The 26,314-nt window shown below is 36.9% G+C and overlaps 1 protein-coding gene across 1 annotated transcript; it reads left to right on the top strand.

The window, feature by feature from the left end:
- LOC135704879 (lysosome membrane protein 2) lies at positions 1-24,580 on the top strand. The gene is made up of 6 exons (XM_065226411.1): positions 1-361; positions 12,258-12,349; positions 12,417-12,638; positions 21,983-22,270; positions 22,331-22,925; positions 22,986-24,580. The coding sequence occupies exons 1-6, from the start codon at positions 118-120 to the stop codon at positions 23,276-23,278; spliced, it is 1,734 nt and encodes a 577-aa protein (XP_065082483.1). The 5' UTR covers positions 1-117; the 3' UTR covers positions 23,279-24,580.
- Positions 24,581-26,314: the final 1,734 nt, after the last annotated feature.

Below are 26,314 nucleotides of genomic sequence, written 5' to 3'. Positions count from 1 at the left end.
CATTGTTTGAAGTCGGTCGTATTTCCTTTCTCCCGGGAACACAAGCCGTATCCAAGAAATAGTGAAATATTATAGTTGTACCCATTATTTTAGAAACAAAAGAAGGATTTATGCACGATGACAGAGTTAAAGTCGATTATTAATTATCAAAATGCTACTCAGCAGCAGCTTGCTACTGGTATACCTCAACAGAGTTCTCTAAACAACAGTTCTCATCAGAACAACTCGTCAACTACGCCAAATTCTATAAAGTCTCTAAAGAAACAAACAAGTGCACTGGATAACATAGTTTTTCATCTAGGGATCAGGAAATCAGATAGTGATGAAGCCGACGATCGGAATCTTTATGTAACTCTACTGTGTAAGTTGATAATCGTTCGACCTCGTCAAACAAGTGTAATTAAATTGTACAGTGGCAGAGTAAATGGTGCAGGTTGTCAAATTCCCACGATTCGATCGTATTGAATTGCAATTCAATTACCATACAAAACACTCGCAGCTGAGAGAAGAAACATGTGCGCATTTTGGCCGTTATCAAGAACATATGATTATTTGCCGATGCCAGTGTTATGACCTTTTCTTATCAATTATTCTTCTTCGTGAAGTATATAGTATGTTAAGCACGCATGTTCTTTGTAAGAAAAGAAACTTGCGTAACCCTATCGGAGTATTCTATTGTAGATTTAACCACATGTTTTCTGGTAGGAAGTCAAAATCGAATGATTTTGTGTATACGTTAAAGGATAGTGCAGCGCAGTTCATCTAAAAATGTATGTACATATTGACAAAAGTGCACCAATCCATGCGTATATCAATAAGTAATCATGTGTCAGTAAACTCAAGTGTTTGTCTATCATATCATCTCGAGATAATAGTTGATGATGATGACTGGATAAAGCACATCTCGGAGTAAACAGGAATTTGTTTTATTTTATCGTCGTAAAACTACTTACTTATGCATACATTTAAGCGTATACGTTTGCAGACTTTAATGAAGATTAATTCAATGTAAGCTTTCATAACATTACATAAAATCCATCGTATTAAAAATTAAAAAGCAAAACTATGCTGGAAGCTGCAAGTTCGATTCCCGAGGCAATCGACGATATTTCAGCATGGTCTATATTTTATTTCGCTGAATCTCATGATGGACTAGCTTGAATGTCGAAACCAACAGAATATATTATGTTTAAGATCACTGTTACATATCTGCCAGGGTTTGGGAAATACATAGTTAATCCTTGTTACATTTTATTATTAGTTGAATACGGCAAAACTCTAGTCCCTGTGCCTGTATCTAGAAAAATGTTGACACAAGAAAAAATGGGTTAGCTTTACTAATCTTCTATGCGTTCTTCTCTAGTTTAAAGTGGAATGGACTTCCTATCTTGAAACAAGATAAGGACGCCAACTATTGATTACAATGCGAACTTATTTTGTTGCTGTGTAGTCCTTGGTTTGGTTGCAGTAGGAAATGTATGGTGGTGACCATGCATCCTTGGTTGCATCCAGGAGTTGAAACGGTTGACGTTTTTTTTACTACACACGCTTCGTTGTCGTTCGCGAAAGTCTGTTTGAATTTATACTTTCAAGCTCTACCGTCGTCTCTCCTACACTACACAAACGGTAGAACAACATTCGAGCAAAAAGAAAATTATCAAATAACTATTATATGACATGTGTGATTTCGTTCTAATATCCAATTTGGTGTAAATTAAACCATTTCTGTTCAGATGTATGTTTTGTTAGTGTTGGAAGCAAAGGCAGTCGATTATTACAGAAAATGTGTCGACTACGGTGACCGCTTACAAGACTGGTTGCATCTATGCTAACTTTGCTCTTCTGCAATAGGTCTGTTTCCGTACTTACTTCTCTGTACAGCAAAAAGCTAAAGTATGTTGCCCTACTTGCTGCACCATATTATTTTCTTACAGCAACTTATAGAAAGCTGTAGCAACATACTGAAAAAGCAAAAAAGCAAGTACAGGATCAGGAAAAGTACACACCTTTTTTAACTCTTTATTTGTTCCAAATTCAAAATAAATTACATTTAATTTTAACCTAGGTACTCCAGTTACTACAGTAACTTACCAGCCTTAATTGTTATGATATATATCTACGTGTTTTTACATTGTTCCTGTCTTGGCAATTCAGTATTTTAAACAGGTTTTTTAAACCTGCATGTCAGTATAACAATTGAAATCTTAAAACTAAAAACTTAATCTTATCTAAGTATAAAGGGAATTAATCGTTGCAATTGAGGATTGCTACGATTTTTGCCTGAAATTATTAATAATTTTGTTTGACATTTGTTCTTAAGTCTCAACATTCGAAATTCTATGTACTTCGGTTGTACTTTACCAGGGAGGCAACTTCAAAATCATCTTCAGAACTTTGTTCTGAATCCTTTGGAGTGCTTTTTTCCTGGTAGTGCAACAACTAGACCATATTGGCACAACGTAAAGCATGGCCGGTCTAAAGACTTGTTTAAATATTAGAAGTTTATTCGTCAGGCAAAGTTTGGATTTCTTGTTTATAAGAGGCAACAAACATTTTATATATTTAATAAATTTGGCCTCAATGTGATCTTGGTTTAACCAGGAAATTGGAACTCCGTTCATAGTGACTATTATGTGACTACTACTATGTTTAAAAAAGGAAGCTCTAAACTTAAGTTGAGTTTTGGAAGCGTTGGGAGAAATCTTCCATTTTTGTAAATAAGTCTGCTGCAAATAACACGAAGACTTCTTCCTTTAGCGGAAATGCCTGTGTCATCAGTGAACAAAGATTTGTAGCAACCCTGAGGCAAATCAGGGAGGTCCGAAGTAAAAATGTTATACAATATAGGCATATGCGTAGCCAGAGAGGGGCAGGGGGAGGGTCGACTATCCCCCCTAAACTCAGTAACACAAAGGCTTTCGGGGAAATGGCGCTCGGTAAAATGGCATTCGGCCAACTTTTCCATAATATTTTTTTTACCCTCCCTAGCTCGAAACCTGGCTACGCCCTTGAATATAGGCCCAAGAATGCTACTCTGAGGAACTCCTGCTCTAACAGGTAGTCGATTAGATTTGGAATTTTGATAATTTACCTGCATAGTTCTGTCAGTTATATAATTTTGAACTAATTTCATAGTATAAAGTGAAAAATTAAACTTTTTCAATTTAGCAATCAAACCTTTATGCCAAACACTGTCCAATGCTTTTTCCATGTCTAGAAGAGCAACTCTAGTTGAGTGGCCTTGAGATTTGTTTGAACAAATAAAATTGGTAACTCTTAACAGTTGAATGCCCATGGCGAAATCCAAACTGCTCATCTGCAAAAATTGAGTTCGTATTGATGTGAAGCATCATTCTATTCAAAATTATCTTTTCAAAAAGTTTACTTATTGATGAAAGCAAACTTATTGAACGGTAGGTAGAAGCTTCAGCTGGATTTTTATCCGGCTTCAAAATTGGAACAACTTTTGCATATATCAGGAAAGTATGCCAAATTCAAACATCTCTTAAATACTGTTACAAAGAAAGACACGGTACTCTCAGGGAGTTTTTTTTTATGAGGATATAGAAAATTCCATCATCACCTGGAGCTTTTTAATTTAGTTTTGGAAATCCCGCCAGATAACTTTCATGGCAGCATCGCGTATTCTTTGATATTGTCTCCTACGGACATTTTTAAGACGGATCAAGAGCTGAAGATCGTCGTCTGTTATAATTGAATCGAATTTAACCTCGCATTTTGGTACTGAGGCAGCTCTTGCTTCAACTATAGAAGTAGTAAAAGATTCAAGAGCATAATTAATTTCATTTTTGTGTCATTTTTGGTTTGCAAAGGAATGTTTGGATCGAAGTTATATTTCATAAATGTTCGATATTGCTCCCAACCAGCTCTATGGTAATTGAAAGTAGAGCTGTTGGGATTACAAATTATTTCTTGGGATATTTCAAAAGTTACTGGAAGGTGATCAGAACCGAAGTCAGCATGGGTTACCAATTGGCTACAAAGTTGACATGAATCAGTTAAGACCAAATCAATAGTTGAGGGATTTCTTGCAGAAGAAAAGCATGTTGGGCTGTTTGGATATTGAATAGTGTAATAACCTGCAGAACAAACATCAAACAGAATATTACCATTGGAATTGCTTTGAGCATTATTCCATGAGCGGTGTTTTGCATTGAAATCACCAATAATGAAGAATTTAGACATATGACGGGTAAGTTTCTGAGCGTCACCCTTGAGAAAATTCTTTTGCTGGCAGCTATAAACGTAAATTGTCCAAATTTTGTTTTAACAGAAACTATCAAAGTTTCAAAAACTTTGGTTTCAAATGAAGAAAGAATTTTATGTTCGATTCGTCTATGAACAATGACGGCAACGCCACCACAGGGTCCATCAAGACGATCATTTCTATAAATCAAATAATTTGCGTTCCTTTTAACCTTATGGCTATGTCTAAGGAACGTTTCTGTTATAACGGCAATATGCACGTTATGAACTCTAAAAAAGTTGAATAGCTCGTCTTCATTATCTTTAAGAGATCGAGCATTCCAATTTAAAATATTTAATGCTTTAAAATCCATTACTGTAATTCAAAGTCATGACAATATTGTTTGCAAATTTTACTCCAGTTTGAATAGCATCAAACATGGAGTTAGATTCTCCAGAAATTCTTCCCAAAATTCACTTGAAATTATTCTTAGAATTCCCTTGAAATTTTTCTCAACATCCCTTTGGAATTTCATTCAAAATTTGATTCTCTCGTTATTCTTATCTTGGAACTATCTGCAGGATTCACTAGAAATTATTCGTAGAATTTTCATGGAATCATCCGCAGAAATGTTTTCTTTTAGAGCTGTTCTCAGAATTCAAAACCCTTGAGGTTCTTCTCGGAAGTCAAGTTTAAGTTGTCCGCCCATTTGTTGTAGTTTTTCTACCAGAAATGTTCAATAAAGCTTGCCCCTCCTTTCCCCAGAACTGTGCATTTTTTACATCCGGAATTTTCAATTCAGCTTGTCTCTCCATGTAGCAGATTGTTGCAAATCTTACATTAGAAATTTTCAATACAAACTTGCCCCCAGTAAATTTTACACCAGAACATTTCAATTGATCAGAACGATGCAAATTTTCCACCGTTAATGTTCAATGACAATTGCTTCTCCAATCTTCTGATTGGTGCAGATTTCCTTTTTTCCATTTTCCACCAGACATTTTCAATATAGCTTGCTTCTCCTATCATTAGAATGTTGCAGGTTTTCCACCAAATAAAGCTTGCCCCTATTTTCAGACTTTTCATCATAAATTGATAGTAAAGCAGCTTCCCTCCAATCATCAGAATGGTGCAAATTTTACACCAGAAATTATTATTAAAGTTTGTTTCTCTATTCAGCAGAAGGATGCAAATTTAAGGACAAAATTTTTCCAAAAAGCTTGCCCATCCGGTGCAGATTTTCCACCAGAAATTTTCAATATAGATTAATTTTAAATAAAACTTGTGCCTTCATTTATCAGACTAGTGCAAGTTTCCACCAGAAATATCCCGTTCATTTCATTTATCAGAGCAATGCAAATTTTGCAACAGAAATTATCAATAAAGCATGCTCCTCCATTCACCAGAAAGGTGCACCAAAAATGTTCAGTGAAGTTTGTTTCACCATGCACCTTTGTGGTGCAATTCTCAGGCTTTGCCTCTTCATGTACCAGAATGCTGCAAATTTCCCAACCTTAAATTTTCAATGAAGCTTGCATTCATCAGAACGATGCAAATTATGCACCAGAAAAATTAATAAACTTTGCTTCTACATTCACCACAGTGTTGCGAACTTTCCACCAAAATTTTCAGTTAAATGTGCACCTCCAAACTTTTAGCTTGATTCAATTTTTACACCAAAGTTATTCATTTTGATTAGTCCCTCCATGCCCCACCTCGATGATATTTTTACACCAGAAATATTAAAAAAAAGCTTTTTCTTCGATTCACCACCACGAAGGTGAATTTTTTCAACCTTAAATTTACCCTCTTTTTTAACCCTCCATGAACCACCCTGAAAAAATTTAAGCCAGAATTGTTTTGTATGCACCACTAGGTTGCAATTTTTTAACCCAAAAATTTAATTGAAGTTTGTCATTTCATGCACCTTTGTGGTGCAATTTTCAGGCACCATCTCAAAGTAATTGACGCAATAAAAGGATTTCAGTGGCCTTATTTTATGAAATGAAATAATTCTACCTTCAAATCAAGTTATCAAGAAATTAAGTGATTTTATATTACAATTTTGTAAATATGAAAATAAAAATCTCTCGTTGCCCCACCCTGTGCATGCCACTGCTTACATTCCCAAAAATTGGATTTGTGATTTTCACCACAATTTGAACATTTGAATTTCTTAGGATCTTTCTTCACAGGACACCTTCACAGGACAGTCGTCCTTTGCGTGAGAGGAATCACCACAATTCATGCATTAAGCTGGCATGTAGCAATTTTTAGTTCCGTGACCCCATCCCTGGAACTTACGGCACTGAGTGAGGTTTTGGAAATTTCCTCCAGTCTTCCTGAAGTGTTCCCACTTCACTCGGACATGGAGCATAAGGCTAGCTTTTTCTAAGGCCTTAAGGTTGTTTTGTTCACTAGACTTGAAGTCAACTAAATAAAAATCATTAGAAATCCCGTTGCGTGAATCGCCAGGACGGGATTTCATTTTCATTTTGATTACTTGGAGTGGCACAACTCCAAGTAATTTTGCCAGTTCATTTTTGATCTGATCCAGGGATTCACCACTGGGCAGTCCTTTCATGACAACCTTGAACATACGTTCAGTTTTGGCGTCGTAAGTAAAAAAATTGTGCTGCTTCTCAGTAAGATACTTGAGAAGATATTCAAATCCGTCCAAGGTTTCAGCCAATACACGACATTCACCCCGACGTCCAATTTGCAGTGAAAGTTAATCACGAAATTCAAAAGTTCCATGCGAAGAGCATGGAAATCGGAAGTGGTTATCACAATAGGGGGAATCTTTTCCTTCTTGGCATTAAGCCGGGAAAGTTTACTAGAATTTTTCTTGGATGATGGATCATTCTCATCATCCGTGAGCAAATCAAATTGATTACTCAAATTAATTTCATCAGAAGGGGGGTCAAGAGTTTGCCCCTTTCTTTTGCGTTTAGGCGCCATGTCGGCAGTAAATTTTTATCCAAATCGACTTCCAAGCAGGTTACTATAAGAATCTGAAGGATCGAAGAGGAATTTTCCAAATCGATGTCCAAGAAGGATTACCTCGGGTAGGATCCAAACAAGGATCGAAGAGGAATAAAAGTTGAACAAGGTAGAAATTTTACAGGTTGAGCACTGAAAAGTGCTATTTAAATTTACTGTAGCTTTCGGTAGTAGTAACACTTCCTTCAGAAAACCGGGCATGTTAAAATGTGTAGTTCAGTCGGCAAAGGCGCAGCTACAAAGCAAGACCATGTTGGAGGTGGCTGGGTTCAATTCCCGGTCCGGTCTAGGAATTTTTTGGGTTGGAAAATTTCTCGACTTCCCTAGGCATAGAAGTATGATTGGACTTGCCACACAATTATACCAATGCAAAAATGGTACAGGCTTCGAAAGCTCTCAATTAATAACTGTGGAAGTGCATCTAGAACACTAAATTGAGAGCACGCAATAAGATAATATGCGAAATGCAATAAGCTTGAAATGCGAAGAAGAAGAAGCATGTTAAAATGTATAATAAATGGAAAATGCTACTCATAATCTGAAAAATATGCTCAATTCCTCCCAATGGTTATGCAGCCGTAATGAGTCCTCATAGCATATCCCAAGTCATCAACAAGCCCACTAATTATCAGTTTGCGATACAAAATTGATAGTCTGAGGAAGTAAAAATATTTAAGGACTGTATTTTAATTGATTTTAATTGTAATTGACTATTTTGAGTAGGTGTATAAAAATGTACAAAATTCATGTGAATTTTTTCATTGAATCATATTTGCGCAGGCAGTTTCAATGACGGTGCTATAGGTGAACAAAATTTACTTTCGTGACTCTCACAGATATCAAGAGACACATTGATTTTTAGGTTTCAATCAATTTTTATATTATTAAGTTATTAAGTTATATTATATCGAAGTATGACTGTAATAAACACCAAAAATTATCGAACTCGTTGGTTTTTAGAATGTTATAAACCGGTACTTCGATATTGCAGAATGGCAACCAATAAAACCTACCAAGCAATCCTACCACAGAGCAACCAAACTGGAACTGTTTTATTCTAGGACAGAGTTTGTTATCATACTTGATATTCTTATATTTTTCTGAGTTAAAGTGCAGGAGATACCCCAGTTTATTAATTAATAGAATATAACCGATGTCTATTATTTAAGTTATGCTAAAAATTGAAATTTTTAACCCCGTCCTCCTCCGCTTTTGTTACAAAACGTAACGTGGAAAGTTACCGCCCTCTATGTATTACGTAAAGCTCTAAAAGCCGCCCCTCTCATTTTATGAAATTCAGATATATCAATAAATTTTTGTTTTGGTTATAACTTCTTTATTTCAAGAAATTTAATATGTTCAAAATAAAAACAGAAGATAAGCGTACCATCGAGTACTTACTTTTCAAAAATTTAACGAAAGCAAAAAACTCAACATAGAATATTAAAACACATCCATTTTGCAAGCAGGTGACGTGTTTTGAACTGTATTTTCAAACATTACATATAGATGAACGATATAGATGATCCTCTATTTGCCCCCCTCCCCTATAAACGTTACGTAATACTGCAAGATTTATAGCTGTCTTAAAGTCCAAATCTTGGTGTTGGAGACCATGATAAAACCAAAATTGTTACACGGGCACTTATGGCATAACACATCACAATTTTGGTTTTCAGGGCGAATTTATGTACGATCCTGACCGTATACTGCCAAACCAAATCATGTGGCGTTGTTGTTTTGACGTAGGACTACGTCTTTAATTTCTCGTATATTATGGGTCATATTAAATAAAAAATCAAAATTCAGACATGTAAAGAAAAATCCCAAACACGTAGAGCGCAAATCGAACAAACGACGCATTGCGCATGCTCACATGAGCGAGCTCAATGCTCGGTTGATCGACCAATGAAAGGAAGGGAGGAGAAAAGCATCGATAATAAAAACGCGTGCCAAATCTTTTTCTCCGTCATTGGCTTTCGAGAAACGGGCGGATAAGCGTCGGACACGACGTATGAGTGGAACAACATGCATCGCACCAATACGAAGACGACGACGGCGACGACGAAAACACCCACATCGACCGGAGGAAAGGCTTCGCGCTATAGGAAGCATATCAAGGCCACCGTCATCCTGTCGGTATCGACTTGCACTGGTGTGGCCACCATTTGAAAAACAACCGGCCCTTTTCAGGGCCATCAATTTAAAAACGGAAAGAGTTAAGGACTAAATGATCAATATATTTGTTCCGTCCACTAGCAGTCCTACGTCAAGCTTCCGTTCGTGCCCCTAGGCACAGACCCTTCTACTTTTTTGTAGAAAATTACTGTAGGATATTTTTTTAGAATATTTTAAGGGATGTGACCCCGGCGTAGTGGTTAGTATTCATACGTCTCACGCCAAAGTCACGAGTTTAAATCTTACCCCGGACAAGTCACGAATGAACCAAGAGCTTTGAAGTGACTATAATAATAAAAAAAAAAATATTTTAAAACGCTATATCGATGATTTATCCCTCTTTTAGGTAATTTAATTATTAAATAATAGTAAACAAACAAACGGCTGGTTTTAGCTTTAAAACTCTTAGGCTCTAGAATTGCCTAAGTGCAATTATAATAAGACATTATATATAAATTTGTTCAAATTTAGTTACAGGAAGAAGTCTTCGTGTTATGCAGCAGACTGCGAAAAAGTTTAAATATTATCTCTTCTTATTTTAAAAATGGAAGATTTCTCGTAATGCTTCCAAAACTAAACTTATAATATTCCCACATAAGATCAGAGCTTCCTTTTTGAAACCTAGTAGTAGTCACATAGTCGCTACCCAGAGTAGTGGGTAGTAACTATGTGACTACTACTAGATTTCAAAAATTAAGCACTGGGCTAATGTGGGAATATTAGCAGTTGCTCACAGCGATATAAATGTGAAAAAGCTTAGTCGTTCACCTCTTTGTTCGCCATTTTATCTGCCTCAATATTGAGAAGCATTCCCAGCGACCAAGAGTTAATCAATAATTAATACACTAGCAACCCCGCAATCTGACGCTATCGTAGTTTTCAGCAACGTCAGGAATGCTCACGAGCCCCGACATTCAGCCAGAAAACTTACTACTAATTCTAGGCATCTTCCAAATAAGCTTCAATATTAATTTTTTTCGTTTATCAAATGCTAAATTCAGTCCTCTATAATCGTATTATGTCACTAACGCTCTTGGGTCATTCGTGACTTGTCGGGCGTTTCTAGTATTACGTCTAAGTCACTTCCTCTTTCAATACAATCACGCAAATATCGAAGCAGCAAACCGTTATCTGCTTTAAGAATGGATACCATAGTCAAGTATACAATTCGTTGCTTCACCGACAACAATTTTAAAGCGTCCAGCATCAAAGTTGAGAAAGTGAATCTATTACATCTCAAAATGAAAACGCATTATTTTATTCTGCAATCGCTGTTATCTCGATATTTGTGTTTCATTGACCAGAAATAAAATGGAAGGACAAAAGTCTAGATGAGGAGAGATGCTTGATTTGTACAGCTATATTTTATTGGTAATAGTTAAAAGGTTTTTCAATCGACATAGAATTCCATACTTCTTGGCAGTTATCTTGATGACATTGTCAATGTGAGAGTTGAACATAAGTTTGTCATCAATAATCACGCCAAGATATGTAATATCTCGAACGCGGTCAATAGCCTCAGCATCAATTACAACGGAGACGTTCTCATTTACTCGGTTCCATGAACTTGCTATGAATTTGGTTTTATTTATATTCAATCTAAATTGCTTATACTTCAACCATCTGCTTAGAGAATGCAAATCTTCATTCAAGTGTAAAACGGCATCATCTAAATCCTTAGCAAACCTCAGTAACACAGTATCATTTGCAAAAAGATTAAAAACACGTCGCCGTCAATAATATACATAATCAATCAAAAGGACATTCCAAGGTTATTCACGGGACTGGAAATATAATCATTGAAAACAGTCCGTTTAGTTCTGTCACACAAATAGCTTTCAAAGTATTTATATGCAATACTTGTAACTCCAAAGAAATTGTTTCAAAAGCGCGTCTTCAACAGCAACAATCGTATCTTTACGCTCCATTTCGCTAATACCAAATTCAACGCGGTTTCACAAGAATGACCTTCCAGCAACTTTTTGAATAAGAACCACCAGTATGTAATGATTCATTAATAAGGTCCAGCATGATGTGACCAACATGTGACATAAAAGCAATCTTGAATAACTCAAGCATTAACATTATCTACTCCAGCCGATTTTCCTAATGAAAAGCAAATAACTCTAAGTTCATCTTATGTAGTTAGGTGAAAACCTTCAAATATACAGTTACTTATTAACTGGTTGTTTTATTTCGTCAGGTTTATCAACCTATTCAATGGATTGATTAATCATTAAAACGCTGTCGACAAATTTAATTTAGATGTAATTAGTTGTTCTGACTGTTCTAATGAGCATGTCTATTACTATGAGTGGCCATACTTTGAATCCGTTACTGATACTGAGATCAGAACGATAATCTTTACTTTTGCACAGTCCTTATTCAACATGAGTGCTGCAATATGTTTTTCTCGTTTGATTATGTATACAGGATATGTTTGGAAGAAAATCCCAATGTACGAAGACATTAATGGATTTAACAGTTTAATAATCAAGTGCCCAAGTTGTTTCAATAATTTATAGTTTTTTTTTACGATAAATCCATCAAATTAAACACTAGTCCAGCTATTTTTGAATTGCAGAATTGTTCGGTAAAAGCAGTGAAAAATTAAAAAATCCAAATTTGTCCAGACTATGTTCTGTTAATCCCGTTTAATTGTAAAATATAAAATTTGACAATTTCGTTGTTTCATCACGGATAAACGATCATTTGAAATTTTACCGACATTTCAGCAATTCAAAAACCCAGTGCAAAATTAGTAAAAAATAATAGTGGTGTGTATGTTTCAACTTATTAAACCTGTATAAAACAATGTGCTATCCGCAACTTTATAACTTACTCTTCATTTTTCTATTTTCTATTTCAGTATTAGGTGTATTAGTGATAGTATTTATTGCCAGTGTTACTGTTTTTTTTGTTATGTGGTTTACTGATATTTACAACAACTCTTTACTAGAGGTAAGTTCCCAGAAACAATGCAACGCCATTTGCCTTTTAATCACGTAATAATCATTCTAACTTACAGAACCTCAAACTGAGTTACAACTCAACGGCAGCTGAATGGTGGGAAAGACCACCAGTTAATCCGTTACTTAGAGTGCACGTGTTCAATTATACCAACTTTGAGGATTTTTTCAACAATAAGGCAGATAAGCTCAAAGTTGTGGATTTGGGTCCTTACGTGTATCACGAAACGGCCGAGAAGGTGAACGTTACCTATCATGGTGATGGCACAATAACGTATAAAGTGAGTTCATTTTCGACCATCAAGAATACTTATTGCAGTGCTAATTCATTATCAGAAACCAAACCAAGAATCGAGATCGCCAGTCTAAAAACAGTTAGATACGCATAGAGGTGATACGAATTGCATTGCTCTTACCGTCTTACCTGTAAATAATATGCTTGGATACGGTTAGGAATGCCTCTCTATGTTTTTATTATCATTCGAGTATATTAAAAAAATAAATTCTTCACAGAAGCGGCTAGCTAAGTGATCAGATGTATTTTGTTCAATGTACCAACAAATTTGCAAATTCTGGGAGTCGGAAGAAAAATGCAGAAAGTTTCGAGTTAGAGTAGAGTAAAACAAAAGTTCGTTTTGAGGTTTTCAAAGCCAGTGCAAAACCAAATTAAAACTCAATGTTTCGAAACTTGATTTTTTTTTTCGAAGCGTTAAAGGAAAAAGTTTGTTATTAGATGAAATATTATATCATTTCATACATAGAACAATATTATCGGTACAGTTAAAAACCGGGAAACCCCACACACGACGATCGATTTTACTCTTGTTCTGTGCGTTAAACATATTTTATTTATTATAGATTATAGTCACTTTAACGCTTTTGAGTCATTCGTGACTTGTTCTTGGTGAGATTTGAACTCGTGACTTTGGCGTGAGAGGTATGGATGCTAACCACTACACCGGGGTCGCCCCCACGTTAAACATAGTTTAGGACATAGTGCGCTGTATTCTCCCAATGATACGCTACACAGCAAAAATAAAATTTAATATTACATCCAAGAGGATGCACTTCAATCATGTCGAAAACCTCATTAATTTTTATGACACAAATAAACAAATACAGTAAAAGCAACGTAATGTCAGGTCATGCACTGTACTACTATTATGATAATTTTGTCACTTTTGGCAAGTAATATTACACCATATTTTCGACACGATTGAAGTGCACTTTGGTGTGATATTAAAATTAATGTTTTGCTGTATATAGTGCGCACTATGTTTAACGTACACACCAAATTTGAGTTTTTATTATCAGTAAAACGAATTGCTAGATCATGATCAGCAATCCAATTCTTCACTGAAAAACAGCAAACGATATTTTTTACCGAAAAAATCAGCTAACATAAACTAACACCCAGTTAAACAGCTGTCAAACTGTTAGCATCACAGTCGCAAGTATTTTTCATTCGTACACCAATGGTCAAACCGCAGACAAACAGACATAACACTCGTAAGTTGTTCATCGAACAAGCATTTAACGGTTAATTTAAAAGTATCGTAGTTGGTAGTACCGCCACCTGTGGCGCGCATAGTCAATTTCCTTGCGTTTGACGATAAGACACTACCGCCATCTGTTCAGCTTACTACCCACCACAGTGTACTCAACAGATGGCGGTAATGTTTTAGCGACGATGTTTTACTTTGAAAAATATTCAATGTGTTATGTCTGTTCGTCTGTGGTCAAACGGTCAAACCGCAAGAGGAGGAAGAGGTAAAAAAACTACAAATAAATAAAATTATGTAGGTAAGGACACTGGCTCGGACACTGCTCATATTTAATAAATGATACTTGGAAAAGAGTCTGGCGATTTTATCTTTATTATTCGGCTATAAGTATCAATGATCTTTTACAGAAGCTGGAAGCTCATATAGTGAAAACAAATTCGATTTACTGACTTTAATAGTTTAATCAGCAAAATGCTGCCAAATGTCAGATTTTTGAATTGCTGAAAGATCAGTAAAGAAATATTGCTGATTTTCAGTAAAAGGTTGTCATTTTGACAGAAGTTGGAATTGCTGAAAAATTCAGCAGCATTATTTTCTGGATTCTGGATTCTCAGCGATTTAAATTTGGTGTGCAGAACGAGAGTAAAATCGAATGTCGCGTGTGGGGTTTTCCTGCGTCCAAGTTGACCGACAATAGTGAATGGTTAATTTTATTTCAGGGCATGACTGCGGTCCTTTGGAAGATGTTTTAAGAAGTGTCACACAACATGTCATCAGAAAGCTGGATTGCATATATTGGATCACAAGTTCGAGTCGTGTCCAAAACACTATAAAAATGTCTGAAAAATATTCAATCATAAATGGAGTAGAATGTGCGAAAAGTATCGTAAAATTGTCAAACTTACTGCATTTATTGTGGGAAACCACTATTTCCGAGTAGATTTCGTTGCTCTCCTAGTTTTAACAAGGATAATTTATGTCCTTCACACGAGCTGAACCCAGGATTGATTTTAGATGACGAACTCTCATTTTTGCGGCCCTTTTACCAACAATCAATACGAAACTAACGATTTTAAATTGGTTCACTACTTGACTAGCCTATTGGTCTCAAGCAAACGATTAACGTACCCCATTCTAGTCAAAATTCTAGTACTACACAATGTTTGTTGTGATTCGCTATGAAAGTTTGACAGATAAAATGAGGGGTTAATGGATTTTCCTATGTTTCGAGGGATGAATCGATTAGCTTGGGACCGAAGAGAGTACCAGAGCAGAGCCAAAAAGTTGAGCACGTTTCTTCGGGACCTTCTAGTCTTAGAGTTATTTCTATGGTAACACTAAGATCAAAGGTTCCGAAGAAACGTGCTCAACTTTTTGGCTCTGCTCTGGTACTCTCTTCGGTCCGAAGTTAACACCTCATTTATCTGTCAAATTTTCATAGCGAATCAAAACAAACATAGTGTTAAGCCGGGTTAGATATCCTACGCAGGTGTGGAAGCTGCTTTCCTGCACATTCGATAGCCGTCAATGGATGGCAATCAATGTCCGTCGGTGATTGGTATTAGATTGAGGAATAGAGACCGACGTTAAATAAAGGAATAATAATAATAAACATAGTGTAGTACTAGAATTTCGACTAGAATTTGGTACGTTCATCGATGTACTTGGGACCGATAGGCTAGTACAGTGTGCCAATTAATCATGTTTTTTTTTGTTTTCGACATCATCCACATCCAGAGGGCCAGTCACTTCGAATGTATGGGAATGGTAGGAAACCATTTGGAATGCATGAAAATTTTCAGTTGTTATTATCGTCTTTATGGGCAGTTTTAGATGCACAAAAATTGCACGAGTACATTACTGTGGTGATAAGGTAAACACTCGTTTATTTGTTTCCTTCTGTGAAAGCATGTTTAGTCACAAATCGTGGATTTTCTGATATTCTCCATACTGCAAAAATGATTTTCCTACCACTGAAGGGGCGACATCTCTCGGATCTTCAGTACAGCTACTACTTAAATCATATAATTAATTGGCTATATCCTACCTCGTTTCGCCTAACGTTTCTTCTTGTTCTTCAGCGCGGGCCCGCTGATGGTCCTTCCACAGCCACTCCTTCACCTTCCTCAGCTTCCTTATGGGCACTTTTCACAGTCCAGTCGGTTCCTTTCCTTCGACTTTGAACCCTCGACTTGGTTCGCAAGCCGGTCGCGTACTTCGGTACTTTCCGCGACAACTCTTCGATCTCTCTCTCTCTCTCTCTCCTCACTATACTCGTGGCGTCTAACGGTCTATGGGCCGTTTGGTTTGTGTTCCCGGATATCTTCGTATCGGAAGATGCTCGGGGTCTAACCGCGCCGTATGCTGAATGACGGACAATACGGGGTCTGACCACGCCGCGGATGAATTTCCAGCGGTAAACTACGGTGTCCTGTGCACATAATGGGGAATTACGATGGCGGTTATTGGCGATCGAGAAGGTGTTTCTCTCGAAGGGAATTTTACCTGGATGATTCCGCACCTCACTCTCCTTCTTCACTTTTTCCACGTCCTCACGGTTCTTACTGACTTTCGATCTTGCTTGAACTTGCTTTACGAAGTATCGCTGTTGAGTATCGCCAATCAAATGATTCTCAACGATGGCGGCTGACCTATTCTCTCTCCTCGTCGACGAGCCATCGTCCTTCCGCCCTATTTCGCCTCATCATGGCCCCATTATGCCACCTCCTTATGGCCTCCAAATCCAGTAAACAGTGCCATCTGGTGGTAGGTAGATGATCTTCCTGTCGTTTAGTGGTGTGGCTGTGTACTATCCAGTGGGTGATTTTGTGGGCGATCGTTGGTGTTGGTAGCTTGTATTCAAACCTTTCCTTGGCATATTGTTATACTTAAAACACCTTAAAATACGAAACACTAAGCGCGACAATCGCACTAATCTCAGACAGACAGAAACACCACTGGTTACATTGGTTACTTGGGATGGTTTCGAGAAAAAACGCGATTAAATATAAATTTCATGCCGGGAGCAACCCAAAATTTGAGTCCTTTTTACTTATTTTTGAGTAGAGCCTTTCACTTGCACTTGTTATTGTTGTCCAAAAAGAAACGAGAGATTCTACCCTAAGATTTAGTTCAGCCCAATAAGTTACTTTTGAGTAAATTGCATATTCTCAAATTTACACAAATTAAACTTAATTTAGGGTCGAATGTACTTAAGAGTAGGTTATTTTTTTGCTGGTGTTAAATGGAAACTACTATATGCGATTTACTCAAATTTTGGTTATTGAGCTAAAACCGGGAATTGAGGGGAAAGTTCTTAATTTTGGATAGTTTTTCATCTCCGTGTAGTCTCCGCCCCAAAATAGTGTGAAAGAAAGTGTTCCCGGGTATAAAACAAATTGTACGTATTCGTACTCTAAACTATAATTTAAGACCAAAAACAAAATTCATGGGCAAGCCTCGTAAAAAATTTCTCTGAAAAATGCAAGTTATTTGATATAGGGGTCAGTGTTGGCAAAATCAGAAATCAATTGATATTTTTCCGCTCTCATGCGCTCGCAATATAACGCGTGATATTGGAGCAAAATATCATGCTTGATATTGATTTTACAAGCTCCTTTGATATTGCGAGACTATACACAACGTGCAAAAATCAAGTTGAGAGTTGACTCGACACAAAAATGTTTCCATTGCACATCGTTTTTTTAGAAAGAGAAAGCATAGTTTGCTACCTCTTTTTAATCTTCACCGATGGCAGATGCGAAGGGACTGCTGTAAGCTGTTATGGAAGTTGCGGTTGCATTCGGATGTAAAGCAAAAATCATTAAAATCAATCTCACCACAGTTTTGTGAGATTTGCAGTTGGTGAGTTTGGTTAGCATGATATTCCGAGCTGCGATATCACAGCTTGCAAAATCAACCGCAGTAGTTTGCTTGTTGATTTTTGTCTACGAAAATCAAGCGTGATCTTGGGCGTTGGTGAGATTTGATTTTTTGATATTTTCGCAACACTGATCGTGGTTAAGAAGTTACAGCTGATTATGTGTGTGGTATTACCGAAGTAACCACCAAGCCCGCTAATTCGCCTTTTTGCAATATAAGGCTAATATGCGGCTAATATAAAGCTTAGCATGCTATATGTTAGCCGTGTATCAGCCTTATATTGCTAAAAGGCGAATTAGCGGGCTTGTTGGTTACTTGGGTAATATCGTGTTTACCCAGAAGGTTCCACAGGTGGCTAAAAATATGTTTGTCTCTTATTCTGATTGCTTACCTAGATACACATTCGAGCGTTCTCCACGTGAAAAATAGTAAAAATGTGTGACTTTCATAAAAAATAGTAAGATTGGTGCAGTTTTCTGAAATAACTGGTAGAAAATCATGCCAAAAATACTTTTATTTATTTATTATTATTACAGTCCATCTGACTTGAAGTAGTGGTCCATTTGGGATCTTGTGTATGCCATAACAGCAATTTATAAAATAACGAAAATTTTGAATGGCTCGAGTGACACTTGCCTTTGATAAAAAAAACACGTGTACTGAGGATTCATATTTATGAAAAAATCATATATCAATGAAACAGTCATCGGTTGTCATTGAAAAACAATGCAACTATGTTCTGTCCATCTAATTGAACTTTTATTGGCTCTGTTGTCTTGTGAATTTTAGCTATAACGGCCTCTTTTCTGATTTTTATCTCTCAATCTATAAAATATACACGAAAACTATGTTTTAACGAAATTTTTAGAATAATATGAGGAACATAATGCCGTAGACTGCACATTTTTACATCATATGGTAGAACAAATACTTTAAAATTCTTCACTTTTTAAGATATCTTCGAGCATGAAACTAAGTCAAACTTCAATAAAATCACTTTGAATAGTCAACCTTTGGTTACAAAGTTGATAGATGACACATTAATACCCCGTTCACATTACAGCCTATATCACGTAATATCCGGAGTGATTTGAGATTTGGGTGTAATTACATTTGTAAACAAACACGTAAATCGCCGTAAATTTCTCGTGAATCATAACTCGACCTCGAAAAATAATAACACTGTCAGGTAGAGGAATGATTCCTCTACCATTTGGTTTTGTTTGTTTACAAGATTGATCTGCTATTCTCAAGAATTCAACGATTGACGTGTTTGTTTACAAAAGCAATTACGCCCAAATCTCAAATTACTCCGGATATAGGCTGTCTGGCAATGAGCACTCATACATAAGATTTCCAGTGAAAACTAAATCTATGAGTGCTCATTGCAAGACAGCGTATATCACGTGATATACGCTGTAATGTGAACGGGGTATAAGCTTTGCTATGAAAGTTCTTACAGCAGTTTTCGTTGTTTCAGTCTCGAGATACAAATATTATAAGGCGTAAATTATCTTAAAAAACAATAAAATTAACCACTCTCCACTCTCTGATCGGTTTTCGGAATTATCCCCCAGGCTCCTCACCCGTTGTGAAATTATCAACCCACTGGTGATTGCAAACTTTGAGGAGCTTCTTGAGCTAAACCCTCAAACTCGTTTTATGTCATTGTACTACGTGTACATAACACAGGATGTCAGCCCTTCCCAGCATAATCCCTATCGTGTTTGCTTCTTCGACTTCGGCAATTCTGTTCATTTTGATTTATCCATGACGCAAGAGATTCACGGAATCCCAGAGCATCATCGTTCCATGATTGCTCCGTCAATTTTAGCTGCAAAGTTTGGCCAAGTTGATTCCGCAAGATCGTTCTTCACAGGTGGATCACTAATAGAGGCGTCCGCTGGTTTTGGTATTTATAACGACTTTCATAGCGCCTCTCGAATGCTTCACACTTCTTGTTCCGTATATGTTGCTGAACTGGCGGCAATACATTATGCGCTAGAAACGATCGCCTCACTTGCACCAGATAATTATTTTATTTTTACGGATAGTCTCAGTTCTGTCGAGGCTATTCGCTCCATGAAGCCGGCAAAGCACTCAGAGCTTCTAAGTGCTTTATCTTTAAGATCTTTTGTCATCACCTTTGCATGGGTCCCATCTCATCGCTCGATTCCGGGCAATGAGAAAGCGGACTCGCTTGCAAAGTTGAGCGCTATTTGCGATATCTACGATCGACAAATCGCCTACGACGAATTTTTCGTCATTTATCGTCAACAGTCACTCGCCAGCTGGCAGAATAAATGGAGTGAATGGAGTTTGGGACGATGGCTATATTCGATCAACCCTAAGGTATCGAAGAGGCCTTGGTTCAAAGGGTTGGATGTGGGTCGAGACTTGATTCGTGTGATGTCTCACCTCATTTTCAATCACTATTCGCTAAGCGCTCACTTGTTCCGTGTTGGGCTGGGGGACAGTAATCTCTGTGAATGTGGACAAGGTTACCACGACGCAGATCACATTATTTGGTCATGTGCTATAGGCATCTTGTGTCACTTTTTCTCGAGTGAGTGAACTCAAATCCATCGGTGCACTCCATTCAGAAGGATAAATAGGGATGTTCAGGACATCTTGCAAAAAAAAAAAAAACCTAAGGGATGTGTGGAATCGAACGAAATTTCAATTTTTTTTCGTTGATGTGGATGAGAATGTGAATTAGAGGATAAAATGGATGTGGGATATGGATAGATGAGGATGTACCGTTCCCTTGGCTATCACGCTTAAATTGACATGATGTGTCGTAGAGCGATAACAACGTGTGTGCTAAATATTCACACTTAGATTTTTTCACCGAGCCCGGCAAAAAAGTACCGAGAATCCAACAGCCGAGCTTTCGGCAAAAATTACGGTAAAACATTCAATTGCCGTGAGAATGGCAAAGCAAATTTTACCACAACTGTCAAATTTTACCAATCCTTCGGAAAAAATGTTTACCGTTTATCGTTATTTTTTATGTGAATCGTGGCAGTTTTTATTTATTTTTTATTTTTTGCTTTTATTTGCAATAATTATTGAGATTTTGAAAAAGAAAAATTAGTAGGGTAGAATTTAACAACATTTTTTTAAACACCTCGAAACGTTCTTTATTTCAACCTTCTTTTCAGCTTGGATAGCACTTTCGCTTTCCATGCGCTCCTTACAGAGTGGTCGACTTCATTCTGACAGTTATTTTACGTATTCTTGGCATAATGAAAGTCCGTGTTCGTTTTGACCGATAATTTAAGTATTTTCGGCAAAGTAAAATGTGAATGCCGTAAGTTCGTTGAATTATTTGCTGATTTCGGCAGTATGAATTTTTTCCAATTAGATCAGTGATTACTATTGACGAGTTGTGGTAAATGATTGTTTTTACCGAAATTTTGCTAAAACTAGATCCGAATTTCGGTAAACATCATATGTCATATGTTCAACGAAACATCGGCAAATTTTCAGTTTACTGAACTGTTACGGCAATATTTTTCACCGAGCACAGATTTTGATTTTTAAGTGTGTAGTTGAAATTTATTTGATTTTTATCAAACTGTGCATGTGGAATTTGCTTTTATATATTAGTAGGATACACTATCTATTAATATTCAACGAAATAACAAACATAAGTGCCAAATATGACATTTATACTGCTACCTCTTTACTCAATCATAATCAGCTATACTATTGCTAAGAAAATAACCAAACTATTTGAATACAGGCAAGTTTATGAGATTAAAAAAATGTACATGATATACGAGCTACTCGTTGTTATTTTTTCCTTGATTTGTTTTCCATCGATCTTTTTTTCCGCACTGAGTACCAATGCAAGGAAGGCAGCTCCCACAGCTGGACTCTACTTATCGACCCATCAACTCATCCAGCGAAATAAAATGCCGAGCTGCTCGGTGGTGCCCATCTCGGCGAAAAAATCTAAGTGTGCGTGATCAGAGATTTTATGCCTTGAAAAATCCCGGCGGCTCCGACTGTGATTGAACCCAGGCCATTTGGGGTGAAGGGCAATCACGCTTACCACTATACCACCGGCGCCGCTATAGTATCTGTTATGAATACATAATTACTTCAGTTGAATTAAATGATTAAGACTCGCTCTTGCACCTCTTTTCGTATCTTTCATTATTTGTGATGTCACATGTGTAACCTAGCATTACTTCTTAATATGAGCTTAATTATAAATTTAATTATTTTAGGAAAAGAGATCTTACCAGTTCCTAGCGAATCAGTCACATGGAATGCAATACGACAAGGTTGTCGTACCCAACATACCAATGCTCACAGCGATTGCTCAATATTATGACGGAACATTCATTCAGAAAGTGTTATTGAATGGTGCTCTAAAAAATGTCAATGCAAAAGCCTTCAAGGTTCTACCTATTGATTCATTTTTGTGGGGATATGAAGACGAGCTTTTGAGCTTGGCTCAGAAGTTTTCATTTAATGATGAAGTATCGTTCACCAAATTCGGTATTCTAATGACGGTTCGTATGAATTCAAATTTAAACGATACAATTTTTATAAAACCTTCTTTCACCTAACAGCGGAATGGTACCAGCGCCGAAAACTTCACGGTATATTCAGGTGAGACGGATTTAAAACAGCTGGCGATCATCAAAGATTTAAATGGAAAGTCATCATTAGACATGTGGACAACTGACGAATGCAATCGGGTGGATGGTACAGATGGATCACAGTTCCCTCCACATCTGATGGATAAACAACAAACTCTTTACGTTTTCATCAAATCATTGTGTCGTAAATTTCCCCTGAGCTACGAGAAAGAAGTAACCTTGTTCGATGGTATCCCTGCCTGGCGCTACAAGGCTCCATTGGATGTCTTTGCTCATCCTAGTATTAATGCAGATAATCAATGTTTCTGCCATTTGGGAACCGCTTCATGCCCACCAAGTGGCCTATTAAATGCAACTCTATGTTCCTATGGTGCACCGATATTTGCGTCTTTCCCACATTTTTATACCGGTGATGAAAAACTTCTTGAAACAATCGATGGTTTACATCCTCAAAAAGAATTACACGAAACATTTGCTGACATCCATCCCAGACTGGCGTTCCCAATCGATGGTGCATCTAGGTTTCAAATAAATATCCAAGTGAGAAAACCATCGTATATACCAGGTAATCATTATTATTGAATATCAATGAATTGTTGTAATATACAGTTAATCTTGTCCCCAGGCTTGGAGCCTTTCATGGAAGACCAAATCATTCCAGTTATATGGTTGGAAGTAGTTCCGGGACATATTTCAGAAGAATTACGAAATATGATCTACCACAGTACGTTTAGCGCCAACGCAATTCAGTTTTCATTCAAATATGGATCCTTGCTCATCTGCGTGACTACATTCGCTCTTTTAGCGATGACATGTTATTTCCGAACGAGAAACAATTCCATCGATCCTTATGCTGCAACGTCTAACAGTGAACCTACCCAAAAACTTAACTCACTAAACAATGAAATGAAAAATTAGTTTTTTTTAAATGTATGTCTTTGTAAATTTTGTTTAGTTATAAATTTATCCACGTAAAAAAAGATCTGCCCAACTACTCTTAACTTCACATATGCATTACGGTAGCCTTAAATACTTGTCCCCAATTATCTAATAAGTGAGTTATACAAGTCATTCACGAGAGCATTCACGTCTATTTAGGCTGAATACAAGACTATCAGGACTGCTTCGTTAAAAAAGCATATTTCATAAAGATGATTAAACCATTCAAGTTAATAGCCTGTTTCATGATTTATGTGTGTTTGTTAAACTGTGGCCCTTAGGATATTTAGTTGCGATCCGTGGATGAATGTCTCGATATGTTAACGATGTGGCTCATGGAAACCAAATGTTTTGTATAATCGTAAAAGGTGAATCCAGAAAATGTTTTATCATATTTTTTTTAACTATATAGACCCGAGTATTTTCGTAAAATAAACATTTAAAAAACTCCAATTACAATTGATTTACACAATTTAGAAATTAAAATTTATACAATTTAGATTTGTGATTTAGTGGCTGAACTGGTAGCAATTCACTACACTTTGGAAACTATTGCTTCACTTCTTCCAGACCACTACTTGAAAATACGAGAGCTGCTTAGTGCTTTATCCGTGTGCTCTTTCATCATCACTTTCGAGTGGGTCTCTTCACAATGCTCAATTTTGGGCAATGAGAAAGCGGGATTCACTTCCGAAGGTGGGCGCTATGGAATGCGATATTTATGATCGACAAATCGCCTATAGTGAATTTTTCTCTCTTTATCTATAATCAGTGAAGGGAGCTTGGGACGATTGCTACATTCAATTATCCTTAAGGTGTCGAAGTTTGCATGGTTCAAAGGGTTGGACTTGGGTCTAGACTTCATACGCGTGATGTCTCGTCTCATGTCCAATCACTATTGTCTAAGATCACATTTTTATGATTCCCTTCGGGCTCGAGGTAGACAACTTAATGTTCCAGTGCGGTATATTTTGGCTAGACGCAATCTGGAGTTTATGAAACTCATATATGTTTACTTTAAGAATATTAACCTTGGATTGTAAGTTTGATTAACCTTGTGTTTAGTTTGTATTTTGTAAGTGTGGGTTTTTTTCAATGTTTTTTTTTAAGATAAATAGAAATAATTTCATGTTTTAGGATTGATTAAATATTTGTATCTTAAACCACATTTCAAACCTCCTTCTTCCCTTTTCCCATCCAAAAAATTGTAAATCTCCACTAACCTCGAGATAACCGCGAGTACTCGGTCCAGTCCCTTTAACTTTAAATATAAGACAGTAATAATGTATATCGGAAAGGAAAACTCGGCTCTGTAAAGTTTATTTGATTGAGCCTGTACAAATAAAGTAATTATTATAAAAAAAACAGAAATTTGATTTAAGTTTGCAAACTAGAGAGGTATTGCCTGCTCAGTTCTGTTTTTGAAATATGATAGAAACTACGAGTATCTAACTTACTTCAACTTTTTTCTTTATTATGTATACGTTCCAGGTGAATCTATACGTCTATTTTCAACTTAGCTCAAAGACTTCCACAGTTCTTAGTCTACACTAGTAGTACCTACACCTAATACAGGAAGACAGTCCGAATCATACTTAAAGTTCGTTTAGACTTACCTATAGACTTTCTTGGTCGGACTTTGACCGCAGCCATAATGCTCAATTTTACTTTCGACACACTTTGTCGAACCCGTTTGGTGTATAGTCGCTTTATTTCTAGTCTTGCGGATAGAATTTCGATCTATTAAAAGCGGAATCATTTCAATATATTGTAGACCAACAATTGAAAAGGTACTATCAATTTTTATAACCAAAACGTTGATTATTCTTTCCTCGCCAATAGAAGGTAAATTACCAGCATCATCGGATAGGGGAAACTTTCCACAGCCTAGGTGAGCTTTTAGTCACGAGAAAACGGTTTCCGAAATTTTGTTCGCAATAGCTGATGTGCTCTTTTCTGTTGTTGGTCGTTGTTTGTTGTTGGTTCCGTTATTTGACAGCTCAATTCGTTCCCGAGATTCTATCCGCCCGACTATGAATATAGCGACTATAGTTTGGTGGTAGGGTAGAGAACTACTTCGGCCTAATCTCCCATTTTGGGCCTATCGAGCAGAAAACTTTAAATGAATCCCTGATTTCAGAGTTAACAAGTCAATTATGCATTTGGTACGATAATTTAGTTAATAAGCTACGGAACGAAGTCAATGAGAACGCGTGATATGACACCCATTATTCCCAAAAACAAAAGGAGCGCTCCGTCTTCTGCTAGTTGCCTCGCTAAGAAAGCCTATGCGTCTGAAGAGGAATCGAAGGATTGTCTAATTGGCTCGCCAGGGAAATTTCGGTATGCACTAACAAACAGCAGTTTGAAGACTAACCGTAGAACTACTACTACTGAAGGAAGATCCTAAGAAATTTAAATGTTCAAATTGTGGTGAAAACCAAATCCAAATTTTTGGGAATGTAAGATTCGCAAAGCGATCCTACAATCTCGTTCTAAGCGGCAGGTAGGGAACGATCCACGTTCCCGAAAAGGTACAAATTCTTCTGCTTTAAACAATCACGCTTACCACTACACCACCGGCGCCGTTTGTGCATATTGCTGTTATAATGAAACTTTTCTCAAACCTGGTAATAAGGTAAACAGAGACCTTTTTTTATGTCCCCGAAAACCAAAAATGTATAACACTGAATTTAGTCGCAGTTACCATCATCCTCCGTAGCGAATGACATAAATTGACCTTGCAGACGGCCCCCCCTCCAACACCGAACGTAGAAAGAGGCCGGTATGAGGATCAGCGTTAGAAACGACAAAACGACGTTAATATCACAAAGTTTCACTGGTTTTACTAAACTGGAACCTCCGGAAACTCACCCCGACGGGTCTCCGCATTTCGGACCAGGACTCCAACATCCACAGTCCACCCTTAATCGCACCCGAAAAAGAGTAGGAGTTTAGATGTCCTGCGTTTTTTTCATATCTTTGCAATCCATTTTTTGCTTTATCCATAATGCT

The sequence above is a fragment of the Ochlerotatus camptorhynchus genome, unplaced genomic scaffold, assembly GCF_037179485.1.
Source record: "Ochlerotatus camptorhynchus isolate MF236.1 unplaced genomic scaffold, CSIRO-AGI_Acam_v1.1 ptg000250l, whole genome shotgun sequence".
In the NCBI taxonomy this organism is placed as follows: domain Eukaryota; kingdom Metazoa; phylum Arthropoda; class Insecta; order Diptera; family Culicidae; genus Ochlerotatus; species Ochlerotatus camptorhynchus.
This window is presented reverse-complemented; position numbering and strand designations above follow the sequence as displayed.

Coding starts and splice junctions, on each gene's coding strand:
- LOC135704879 (XM_065226411.1), top strand. CDS start 118: ATGACAGAGTTAAAGTCGATTATTAATTATCAAAATGCTACTCAGCAG. Junction 12,639..21,982: donor ATGGCACAATAACGTATAAA/GTGAGTTCATTT, acceptor TAATTATTTTAG/GAAAAGAGATCTTACCAGTT. Junction 22,926..22,985: donor AAAACCATCGTATATACCAG/GTAATCATTATT, acceptor TCTTGTCCCCAG/GCTTGGAGCCTTTCATGGAA.